This window comes from Bombus huntii, unplaced genomic scaffold (assembly GCF_024542735.1).
Source record: "Bombus huntii isolate Logan2020A unplaced genomic scaffold, iyBomHunt1.1 ctg00000102.1, whole genome shotgun sequence".
In the NCBI taxonomy this organism is placed as follows: Eukaryota; Metazoa; Arthropoda; class Insecta; order Hymenoptera; family Apidae; genus Bombus; species Bombus huntii.
In genome coordinates this window covers 12,538-25,485 of record NW_026099356.1, presented here as the reverse complement: position 1 = coordinate 25,485, position 12,948 = coordinate 12,538, and the positions used below count along the sequence as shown (strand labels likewise).

The window sequence follows — 12,948 nt, the reverse complement described above, 5'->3', positions numbered from 1 at the left end:
AATGCTTCAAAATAACTTATAACATTCCCAACTTTTGACGCTTTTATCGGTCTATTATCGCCTAAATATATATTTACCGGTTCTCTTAGGTCGATAGATTTATCAAAATAATTTATATCATTAATTATGTGATCGGTACAACCGCTATCTAATAGCCACACTATTTCGTTCTTACTTATTTCATTCGTCTCACTGCTGTTTGCTGCGTGCGCCGTTGCTATCCATATGCCTGCTCTTGAGTTTCCATGCTCGCCCGTGCCGGTTCTTGATTGACGATGAAAGTTTCCACGTCCACTGCTCGTATTGCCTTTGTTCCCTCTTTCTCTGTTTCGGCCACGTGTTGGCCAATGCCAATAGCCGTTACTGCTTCCCGCTTGGACGCCATTTTGACACTCTCTCGCAAAGTGTCCTAATCTTCCACATCTGAAGCATCCTTCCTTTTTTGCAGAAAAGGCGTTGGTTTGTCTTTCTCCTCGATTGGATTTATTTTTCTTCTCTGCTATTTCTATTTTATTTTTCACATACGCTACCGTTTGATTCTCTTCTTTCAATGCGTCTATTACGTCCGCTATGTAGCTGTATTCTTCGGGTAACGTATTCAGCATGTAATTCAGCTTTTCCCTCTCACTTACTTGTGCGCCCGCACTTTTTAATTCGTTTATTAATTTTTCGAAATCGTTAAAGAATGATGCTGAATCACTGTAGTTCTCCAGTCTTATGTTTTCCAATCTCCTTCTGCATACTATCTGCAGTGCCGTCGATTATTTCAAGTACATTTCATCGAACCATTTTATTATATCATACGCCGTTTTTCCTTCCCTAACATACTCCAATTGTCTGTTCTTTATTGCACTACAAATTATATTTATCGCCTTCAAATCCTTTTTGTCCCGGTCTTCATCGTCTCTTTCGTTCTTCATTCTAGTTGTAACAACCTCGCATTCCTTATATTTGAGAAACATCGTGATTCTTTGCTTCCACATTCCATAATCCTCACCATCGAATATAGGTATCATGATTTCCGATCTCTCCATTTTAATTGATTCTTCCTTTTTTTCTTTTCTTACTACGTGCTCGAAGTATATTTTTCCTCTGAAAGTCTTTTTTTCTTTACTGAAAACTCACTCGCAAGATCCTAACCACGCACTAAATATCTTGCAAAACTAGTAACCATGCTCTGCTACCATGTTAAGGAAATTCGAGGATTTGGAAATACAAATAATTGACTATATTTCACACACCACAGTTATACATCTATATTACTCTCTGAAGAACGTCTTGCACGCACGCTTGTCGCCAACCGACTATCCTAGATTCTTCTAACATCTGGCAACAGTCTTTTGTCTCCACTAAGACCTTGACGCCCTCTAACCCTTACACACACACTCTCATGTACAGTGTAAATGTATCACTTCCCTAACAGTGTCCTTGGGTAGGACGGTCGAGATAATGCGGACGCGAACTTGTTTGTCGTCAAGTCGCGTGTAGGTGATGAGCTGCAGGTGTCATGCAATGAGTTACGCGTGACTCGCGACGAGATCGGCGTTCGAGTCGATGCGATCTTCTCCGTCGGCGGAGTCTGAATAGCGTTACTGTTTAGATTATTATTGTTTCCCTGGATCCTGATAGACGTGTTGCTGCTATATTCTGGTGGTTGTGAATTCGCCATGGTGGGTACTTTATCCGTGGGCCCTTGTGGCAATGGCGAAGGTGGCGTCATCGCATTATGTCCCGGAAAATGATTCTCCGGTAATTTAAGCGAAGCAGTCTCGCGAGCTGATTCGTCGTTGGTCGATTGTGACGTCGTAGTTAGTCGTATGTGGTTTAACTGATTGCTTACTCGGAGTACTAATTTTTTGTACTCGTCTGCTATTTCAAGGCCGCGCTCGCTCGCTTCCTCGTCTATGCTCACAATCTCGTTTTAAATGACGCGGAGTTCCATCTCATAGATTTCCAGACGATTTTTGATTTGGATAAACTTGGCCTCTCGCGGACAGCCGGATTGTTCGATTACGTCCAGTTTTTTTCTTAAGCGTGTAAAGTGGCCGGTATATTGGCCCCGGCGTCGACGCAAGGCGGCAAGTTCGTTTCCGGTTGCCATTATTTGTTATATAATTGAGAATGGAGTGGTTATAACTTACTTCTGTTGACGATTGTCCAGTTGCGGCAGGAGGCTGCGTGGTTGCGTTTCAACCACCGAATTATACCTCTTCAAGGGTGACGGCCCTTGACGTTACTGACCTCGCTGGGGTGGTATCGCTTCCGCTGCTGGTTATGTTGGATTCACGTGGCACTGTATGATAGTGGGTGTCACTGGTGTGCACTTTTCACTTGACACTGAATCTGGCTCGAAGGACCAAATGTTACGACCCTTCGCGGAGAGACGCGGTTGCGAGGAAAACGATTCGGTTAATCGACGCCGCGAAATCGTCGTTCCCCCTGTTTCGGTTAAGATAACAGAGGTGGTTAAATGAATATGACACAGTATAGTAAGTTATATATCACCGTTTATTCTGACAACTTGTAAAGAAGACACTTACGCTGGTGTGTATGTACGAGATGAGTGAGTGACTGATCTACGGGTGTATTCCCGGTCAAAGGATGTTGACTGTTCGAAGGATGTAAAATCAGTGTGGTTCGGAGAGGATTCTGTGGCGGAGGAAAGCTAAGGATGGGTGTGTCTAGCGCACGGGGCCATCGGATTTGTTGGTGACGATTTTAGTTAGGAGAGTGAGGGAATAGGCTTCGTTGTTAATTGGTTAAACGAAGGGTCTTAACCGCCCACGAGAGAAAGTGGTTAGTGGGAGGAATGTTGCATCATACGTGAGAAAAACTTCCCTTGTCAAGCCGTAGTAGACAAAGGTCTTTAGAAATGCTTCGAAAACAGACGTTTGTTCAGTTTGGAGGACCTCGACTAGGAAATTCCTGAGATTTATGGAAGGTACTTGAGACTATTGAGCGTACGCAGTGAGTATCCGAAGACATCTGGTTGCCATCTTGCCCGCGGTGTGTGGCCTGGGCTAAGTAGAATGTTACGCGACGTAACAAATTACGTCGGTTCGGAAGTTGTATTACTAGATACTTATATTCACAGATTTCAATTCACTTATCCATTGATTAATGTTAGGACAAGTGAGGAACTTCGCATGTTATTAAATTAACAAATAAAATGTATTGTTCCTGATAAATGGTATGCAGAATAGTATTGGAAATAAAAGACTGGTTTATATTACAGTTCAAGTGACTGATAGTAGGAAAGCAGTGATGGAAAGTGAGGCAACGTATTATAAAATTGAATCCCTAATTATAGCATGTAGATAGTATTTTGAGTGTGGACGGAGGACAAAACTATGCACATTCCTTTTTCAATTCCAAGGAAAAACATCATCGATGAGTCAGTTGTCAAAACACGATGGAAATTGCTCGTTGTTAATTGAGCAAGTTTGATACAATTACACAAGCTAAAGATTTAACTTGAAATTTTTTTGAAGAAATTTATTTTTGATTATACCTGATGTCAAGCGCGGTATTAAGTATCATGCTTTTATAACTATTGTTTTAAATATTTTTGTGTTGAAATATTGTCGTTTGGGTGTCTGTTTTGTACTGGAGGAGTACCCGAAATAATTATACTCGTCGTGTACAGCTAAACAGCTACAGGCAGTTGTTTGTATTCCTGGAACGCGTTGGATTCGTGTTTGCATAGTACGTTGATTGGAATGACTTAGAGGTGGGTTACTGGGGGTGCGAGTAATTATGTTTCAGCCAGGATTGGATAGAGAATGCGTTTAATCGGCGTTTAAAGATCCGCTTATGATACACATGCTCTGGTAGTTTGTAATTGGATCGTTATAGATGTCGAATCCTTTCTGCTAAATACGTTTTTGGGAGACATTAAGTTCATAAAGGTCATATTTTTAAAGAGGAGGAGAGAGGTGGTATGCATTGGATAAAGGTAACAATTTTATATGCAGGATGTTACGCCACGAGGCTCACCACAGGCTGTATTTTCTAACGTTCGCTCGTGGTCCTACAACGTCGCAGGCGGACCATCTTATCTGCCCGCCGGATCATATACAATGTATCGACGAGAGCATAGTTGTCGCCAAGCAGCGAGCTCTAGAAACGTCGATTTTTGACCGTTACGATTTTCACACAAGAAGAGGCATACGTGATCATAGGCGCGAGCGGTGGCGTGACTCGTGCATAGTGGGGGTCGTCTTCCAAATGAGGCAAAGGAATAATCGAAGGGCGATCAGTTCCTTCTGACGAGTCAAACGTGACTCTTCGACAAATCTGACGAGTAAACGAATTTATCTAGAGAGTTCGCAAAGTCGAGTCAAATTTCTGTAACATAATCATCATATTATTGTAAAATATATTATTCTATGTTAACCTGTTAATACAGTGTTACATTCATTAAACCACCTCTGTTATCTTAACCGAAACAGGGAAACGACTATTTCGCGGCGTCGATTAACATAATCGTAGCGAGAATTTACGCCTCTCGCTGAAACGTTTTCCTAGCGACCGCGTCTCTCCGCGATCGGTCGTAACATTTGGTCCTTCGAGCCGGATACAGTGGCAAGTGAAAAGTGCACGCCAGTGACCTCCACTATCATACAGTGCCACGTGAATCCAATACAAACAGCAGCAGAAGCGTTACCACTCCAGCGAAGTCAGTAGCGCCAGAGACCATCAGTTTTGAAGAGGCATAACCCTCTTGAAAACGCAAGAACGCAACCACGCAGCCTCACGCCAACAACTAGACGGTCGACTTCAGTAAGAACACGTCTTACACATTAAACGAGACACACACGGTGACGAGTAACATTTAAACTCGCAACCGCAAGGTAAGCTCGTTCATTGCATTCTTCTCACAATCTGCTATACCAATGGAAAATACAGAGAAAATTACCTCCTTGCATCGGAGACGAGGCTTTCAAATCGGTCGATTTACCTTTCTATCGAAACGACTCGATGAATACGAAAAATCTAGACAACCGAATAAGGCCCATTTAACGGCCTATACGACACTACTCGACGACACGTGGAAACAATATCGATTGTTACAAGAGGAATTAGAAGATTTAGGCGAGATGGACGACGCGCGCGTTTCCGAAGTAACCGACACATATTACAATCTGGTAATACGAATACACACTCTCATGGATGATACACCAGCATCGTCGTCGAAATCACAAGGCTGCGAGTCTAATATCGCCGAGCCGACATCAATTAAACTGCCTGAAATTCACCTGCCTACTTTCGACGGTACCATCGAAAATTGGCATTCATTTTACGACTCCTTCTTATCCACTATCGATCGAAGCGAGCGACTTACACCCGTGCAGAAGTCCCACTACCTACGATCCTCTTTGACCGGAAAGGCCGCGCGAAGCATACAATCGTTAGATGTCACCGAGTTAAATTAATCGAACGCTATTGACGTTCTGATGGAAAAATGCGACTGCCACCGTCAAGTCTGCATGCGCCACTGGGACTTGATTTTTGACTATCCGAAAATAACCAAAGAGACACCCGAAGCGATAGATGATTTTCTTGAGACGGTCAAGGTAAACCTCCAAGCGCTAGAAAAACTCGGTGAACCAGTTACCTCAAATGTCGCTCTTATAAAATTATTCACGTCGAAGCTACCCTCAGCCATCATTCGCAAATGGCAGCGCACATTGCCGGACAGGAAAATGCCGTCATATACGCATCTGGTAGACTTTCTGAAAACACGGACGAACGGCGACAGGACAAGTTCAGCATCAACCGTGATAAAAAGAGAGTCCGATCAACACAAACGTCAGCGACCGAACGCACCGCGAAGTTACGCATTCACAACTACACATAATACGTTGGTGTGTCCGAATTGTCAAGGACAACACGAATTATGGAATTGTGATGTCTTCAAAGCAAAGTCGCCTAAAAAACGCCTTGAAATCGCCAAGAGGGCGTCTCTATGTACCAATTGTTTAGGTAAGGGACACGCTATTACTCATTGCTCCGCCGGTTCATGTCGCATCTGCAGGCAGCGACACCATACATACCTACATCAAGACCATGGTCATAGCAAATCACGACCACGTGTAAGCCGATCATCGAGCGGTCGATCATCGAGCGATCGATCATCCAACGGTCGATCTTCGCCTAGTTCACCGACCCCGCGATCGTCACATCGTTCGAGACGCGCATCCACGTCTCCCCGATCGTCTCCCCGATCGTCTCCGCGAACATCTCCGAAACGTGAATCTCGGTTATCGCGAACGACGGCATCGGGATCAAATATATCGTCCAGTCCTAGACGACAAGGAAAACAATGACGTCATCAAACGACCTTGTTAGGGACCGAACCACAGAAAACGGACTCATTGACCTCGCTTCCTTCTGAACCACTGCAGCACGATTTGTTAGTCACAGCGCAGGTCAACATATTGAACAATAAAGTTCAACCATTCCGTTGTAGAGCTCTGCTAGACACCGGCTCTAGCATGAACTTTATCACCGAAAAACTCGCTGATTCGCTAAAACTTAACCAACGGAAACGTTAGGTCCCAATCGGAACACTCAACACGTTATCGACAACCTCGAAACGTTACATCACGGCCACGATCATCTCCATCGACGGCACATACGAACGCACCTTGACGTTCCTAATCATACCGACAATATCGCCTTGGGTCCCAGATCAACCCGTAGATCGCTCAATAATACATATACCGAGGAATCTCCAACTAGCCGATCCAAGATTCCATAGGCCTGCGCCGATCGAAATATTGTTGAGCGCCGGACCAACGCTAGCATCACTCTGTGTCGGCCAACTTGACATCAGTCAAGCAAACGGGCCCGACTTGCGTCTGCAAAAAACGCGATTCGGATGGGTCATCGGGGAGAGCCCAACCTCGCAATCATCAGCACTCGCATTTCACGCCTTCACGACGGCTTTACAGGCGGACCCCGCCCGTGTTTGGGAAATCGACGAAGGACCGCCCACTGCACACATTTCGGAAGCGGAACGACAGTGCGAAGAACACTTTCGAAATCACGATCAACGCACCAACGAAGGGCGATACATGGTCGCTCTCCCATTCAACGAAACAATTCCTTCGCTTGGATCCTCTAAGACAATGGCGATGAAGCGACTCATTTCCCTCTGTCGTCGATTCCAACGAGACAAACGATTCGAAGCCGACTATCGCGCCGTGATACAAGAATATGTGGAATTAGGACACATGACGAAGATTACCACGGACAACTGCACGGACGACGGATATTTTCTGCCACATCACGGCGTGATCAAAGAGTCCAGCCAAACTACAAAACTCCGAGTTGTGTTTGACGGATCTGCACCAACCACCACCGGAGTTTCATTAAACGACGTACTTCATACGGGACCGAAACTACAAGATGACTTATTCTTCATCCTTCTAAGATTTCGTTCTCATCAATACGTCATAACATTCGATGTCGAAAAGATGTATCGACAATTTCTTGTGCGTCCAGAGGATCGAAAATTTCAACAAATTTTGTGGCGTAATTCTGATGGAGAAGTTGACACCTATCAACTTAATACAGTGACATTCGGGCTGTCAGCGGCCCCTTATCTAGCCATTCGGTGCCTCAAACAACTGGCGGACGACGAGGGACATCGGTACCCACGAGCGGCGACGGTCTTACAGCGAGACTTCTACGTCGACGATGTTCTCACAGGAGTTGATAGAAAGGTCGAGGCACGATCATTGAGAACGGAGCTCACGGAACTGGCCGGCTTAAACATTCGAAAATGGGCATCGAACGACCGGGAACTGCTACGAGGACTTTTCGAGCAGGACATAAACGACAAGCTGCTACTAGGCGAATCGCAAACCTTCAAAACTCTGGGTGTGGTTTGGAATTCCTTTGACGATTCGATCCTATATTCCGTAAAAATTAATTCTACCGCCTCTCGAATCACGAAGAGAACAATCAGCTCCGAAATCGCCAAGATCTACGACCCCCCTGGATTATTGGCACCAGTGATCGTTCGTGCTAAGATGCTGCTCCAACGACTCTGGACTTTAAAAATTGATTGGGACGAATCTCTACCGGCTGACGTGCACACGGAATGGAGCAAATATTATGCACAGCTGCCATTATTGAATAACGTGAAGTTTCCACGTAAAACGATAATCAAGGCTGCAGCGGAAATTAAATTACACGGGTTCTGTGACGCTAGCGAAAGGGCTTATGGGGCATGCGTTTACCTTCGCACCATCACTCCGGATGGTCATGTCTGGACACGACTCCTCACTGCAAAATCAAAGGTGGCTCCACTGAAATCACAAACCATTCCAAGGCTGGAACTGAGTGGAGCACTTCTTCTCGCATCATTGGCCACCACAGTCCTTCAAGCTTTACCAAGCAACATTTCTCGGACTGTTTACTGGACGGATTCTACAATCGTACTTCATTGGATCAATACATCACCCCATACGCTGAAAACCTTTGTCGCTAATCGTGTGACAGAAATTCAGCAGAAGACTCACACCTCAGATTGGCGTCACATTCCCACTGCCGATAACCCTGCAGATCTCATATCTCGAGGCCAATCACCCGAAGATTTCCTGCGACCAACCATTTGGCAACATGGTCCGGAATGGCTCCAACAACCAGAAAGATACTGGCCGACGTGGAACCCAGTACCATTAACTGAAATACCAGAGGAGAAGAAAGCAACATGTCTGGCCGTGACTCCTGCTGACCACAGTCTACTGGAGAGATTTTCTTCTTGGCCCAAGCTGATTAGAATTACCGCTCGTTGCCTCCGATGGAGACAAAAACAGGATCGAGGGAGACCTCTAACCACACATGATTTAACCAATGCGCATAACAAATTGGTCAAACTGTTACAACTCTGTTATTTTTCAGATGAAATCCGCACTCTCCGAACAGATCGAAATTCTGCAGTGAAGGGGAAGCTGCAACGACTCAATCCATTTCTGGACAAAGACGGGATGTTGCGAGTCGGAGGCCGACTCAGTCACTCACCAATGCCGTTCAGTCAGAAACACCCAATCATTGTACCCAAATCCTCAGTCACAGCACTCATAATCGAGCATGAACACCTCATCAATCTCCACTCCGGAACTCAAGCTACCTTATACGCCTTAAGAAGATCTTATTGGCCTATCGACGGCCGTAGTCACGTTTGGAGCACGCTGAAGATGTTCGTCCGTTGCTGCCGAGCTAATCCACCTCCAGTGGATTACGTATTGGGCGACCTCCCAGCCTCACGGATAACGGAATCTCGACCGTTTACCAACGTCGGAATAGATTATTGCGGACCGTTTTACATCAAAGAACGAAAGGATCGCAACCGACGCAAAATTAAGGTATATGTAGCAATCTTTATATGTCTTGAAGTCAAAGCAGTCCACATCGAGCTGGTCAGCGACCTCACTAGCGAGGCCTTCATTGCTGCTCTGCGAAGATTCATCGCTCACCGAGAATTCTGTGTGACAATTTACTCCGACAACGGTACCATCTTCGTTGGCGCCAACAATGAATTACGAGAGCTCCGAAATCTCCTGCAATCCGACGATCATAAGGTAAAGGTTCAGTCCTTTTTAGTCGACCGACGGATCGAATGGCTCTTCATTCCTCCCAACTCACCTCACTTCGGAGGGCTATGGGAAGCTGCAGTGAAATCCTTCAAACGACATTTCAGGCGTGTCGCAGGTAACGAGCTCTTGACATTCGAAAATTTAAATACACTTATCATTGAAATCGAGTCTATCCTCAACTCCCGTCCGCTGACTCCAGTATCATCTGATCCATTACAACACAGGGTGGGGATACATGGGAGGCAGACGTAGAGAGGACGGAGCTGCGTGCGTAATCGAAATCTCCGGAAAACTGGAGAGCCTGGGCAAGGGAGGTAACCAGAGTGGAGGACTAGTGCCTGTGAGCGCAAAACGGGTGTGGATACGGGACGTCCGGCTTGGACAAGGAGGAGTTAAAGGAGGACGGAATGGTTGTCGGTTGCTCACCTGGACATCAACGCCCGGGGCGTTCGGCCACGGAGCCCTGCTGGAACGCGGCAACGGATACGCCGCGGTCGAGTGGGCAGGGATGATGGTGGTGGGGGTGTACGTGTCACCTAACAGCGGACGGGCAGCGTTCGAAGAATTCCTAGACGGAGTTGGCGACTGCGTCAGGCGACGACTCCCACGACAAGTGCTCGTCCTGGGAGACTTCAACGCGCACTCCACGGAATGGGGGAACGCCAGGGCCAACGCGCGGCCGCACGCTATCAAACTGGGCCGCGGGACTTGGACTTCTGTTAGTGAACAGGGGCTCGACCAGTACCTGCGTGACGTGCAGAGGGAGCTCCATTGTTGACATAACATGGGCCTCCCCCGAGGCATTCAGGCGGATCTCAGGCTGGAGAGTGGCCGAAGGGGTCGAGACGCTGTCGGACCACCTCTACATATTGATGGAGGTGGACGCACCTGGACCTGGAATGCCGGCGACAAACGACGGGCGCGGCCCGCCGAGGGGGAGACACGCGCGCTTACCGCCTAGATGGAAAATAAAGGAGAGGAATGAAGATCTACTCCGGGCGGCGGCTATAGCAACAGCTTGGAGCTGGGAGGCCTCGACAACGACGACCGAAGCAGACGTGGAAGAGGAGGTCGAGAACCTGCGCCAAGCCATAACAGCAATCTGCGACGCATCCATGCCACGGGCCACACCGGGCACGGTGCGAAGCAGAGCAGTTTACTGGTGGAACCCCGACATCGCGGAACTGAGGACGAGATGTGTCCGGGCCCGAAGACAGTACCTAAGGGCCCGCCGCTGGCGACGACGCGACGAAGAAGAAGTCTCCTTGCGCTACCGGACGTACCGCGCGCTACGGCGCTCGCTACAAAGGGAAATTAAAAAAGCGAAGGACTGTGCCTGGTCCGAACTGGTCGAAACAGTCGAGTCGGACCCATGGGGGAGGGCATACAGTGACACAGAAACTACGCGCGAAGGGCACCCTGACAACGGCGGAAATGGAACCTGCGCTGCTGACGCGGATCACCGGAACGCTCTTTCTCCCACAAGAGAACAGAGCGGCGGAACGGCCACGGTAAACGACACGACCGCTGGAATGGAGGGACGACTGGGAAGTCACGGAGGAGGAGATATGGGAGGCAACCAGAAGAATGACCGCCCGCAACGTGGCACCGGGCCCGGACGGAATCCCTGGCCGGATCTGGGGGGAAGTGATGGGGGTCGTGGCCCCCAGACTCCGGCACCTCTTCACAAGATGCCTGAGGGAGGGAGTCTACCCCCGGGCGTGGCGGACGGCGAGGCTGGTCCTGCTCCATAAAGAGGGCCGACCGACGACCTCGCCGTCAGCGTACCGGCCGATATGCCTACTGGACGAGGTCGGCAAACTACTCGAGAGGGTAGTCGCCGCCCGCTTGGAACGACACATAGCGGGCCAAGTGCCAGGTTTGCACGAAAGCCAGTACGGCTTCCGGAAGGGGCGCTCGACGATTGACGCGGTCAGACGCGTACGAGCGATTGCGGAGGACATGGTCTCCCGGAAAGGCGTGGCGCTGGCGGTTTCCCTGGACATCGTCAACGCGTTCAACACCGTGCCACGGGACAGGATAGTGACGGCCCTGGAGCACTTCGAGGTTCCCAGCTACCTCGTCCGATTGATCCGAGCCTACCTCGACGACAGGTGGGTGTGTTAGACCAGTAAGGAAGGAGAGGAAAAGCGATCCGTTGAGCGTGGCGTCCCGCAGGGCTCGGTGCTGGGCCCCATACTATGGAACGTTGCGTACGACGAGGTACTACGATGCCCGCTACCCCCAGGCGCGGCCATTGTATGCTATGCGGACGACACCCTAATCCTGGTCGAGGGTCGTGGCTGGCACGAGACGCTGCGCATTGGCGGAATCGCAACGGCCTGTGCGACCCGTACCGTGAACGAACTGGGCCTGAGAGTCTCCCCTGCGAAGTCGGAGGCCACCTGGTTCTTTGACAGGAAGAGGCGAGGGACACCACCGCCCGGCATATGCATAAACATGGCAGGTAAAACATGGTCCGGGTGGGATCACAGATGAAGTATCTGGGACTCACCATCGACAGCCAGTGGACGTTCGAGCCGCACTTCGACTCACTGATCCCGAAGGTGTCAGCGGCTGCCAATGCCCTGTGCGGCCTACCACCGAACATCGGCGGGGCCGGAGACGCGGTGCGCCGACTTTACGAGGGGGTCGTTCGGTCACGAGTGATGTACGGGGCCCCAGTATGGGCGGACGACCTGATGGCAAGCCGTCGCAGCATTCTGCTCCTGAGAAGGCTGCACAGAATGACCGCCATCAGAATCATTAGGGGATACCGGACGGTGTCGCACGCGTCGGCGTCCACCCTAGCCGCGCCCCCCCCCCCCCCCGTGGGAGCTGCGGGCGCTGGCGCTCAAAAAGAGATACACCCGCCGGAGAGAATGGCACCCGGGAGAAGACCCCACCGAGCAGGCGGCTCCAAACGACACAGGAACCGCCGAGGAGGACACATGGAACCTGTGGCGATCCCAACTGATCAACGGGAGAAGCGAACACCAAGGCGCGGATGCGGTCCTACCAAACTGGGGGGCATGGAGTAGCCGCCACGGCCTCCCACTCACATTCAGGATGACACAAGTACTCTCCGGACACGGCGTGTTCGGCGAGTTCCTGAAGAGAATAAGGCGAGAGACGACAGACATCTGCCACGACTGCGGAGAGGACAGGGACACAGCGCAGCACACCCTGGAGCTCTGTCCGGCGTGGGAGCTGCCCCGCTACACCCTGCGGCACGCCATAGGAGAAACGTTGATCCCCTCAGCGATTGTGGAAGCGATGTTGAGAGGGTCACAGGAATACGAGGCCGTCCGCCTCTTCTGCGAGCGAGTTATGCTCGCGA

At 49.3% G+C, this 12,948-nt stretch overlaps 2 protein-coding genes across 2 annotated transcripts; both read left to right on the top strand.

Moving 5' to 3' along the window:
* The first annotated feature begins 5,489 nt into the window (after positions 1 to 5,489).
* Positions 5,490 to 10,386, top strand: LOC126876896 (uncharacterized). Its single transcript, XM_050639720.1, has 3 exons — positions 5,490 to 5,985; positions 6,694 to 9,723; positions 9,833 to 10,386. Exons 1-3 carry the CDS (start codon positions 5,490 to 5,492, stop codon positions 10,384 to 10,386), a joined length of 4,080 nt encoding a protein of 1,359 aa, XP_050495677.1.
* A 1,696-nt stretch (positions 10,387 to 12,082) lies between these two features.
* On the top strand, positions 12,083 to 12,649 carry LOC126876895 (uncharacterized). Its single transcript, XM_050639719.1, has one exon. The coding sequence runs from the start codon at positions 12,083 to 12,085 to the stop codon at positions 12,647 to 12,649; it is 567 nt and encodes a 188-aa protein (XP_050495676.1).
* Positions 12,650 to 12,948: the final 299 nt, after the last annotated feature.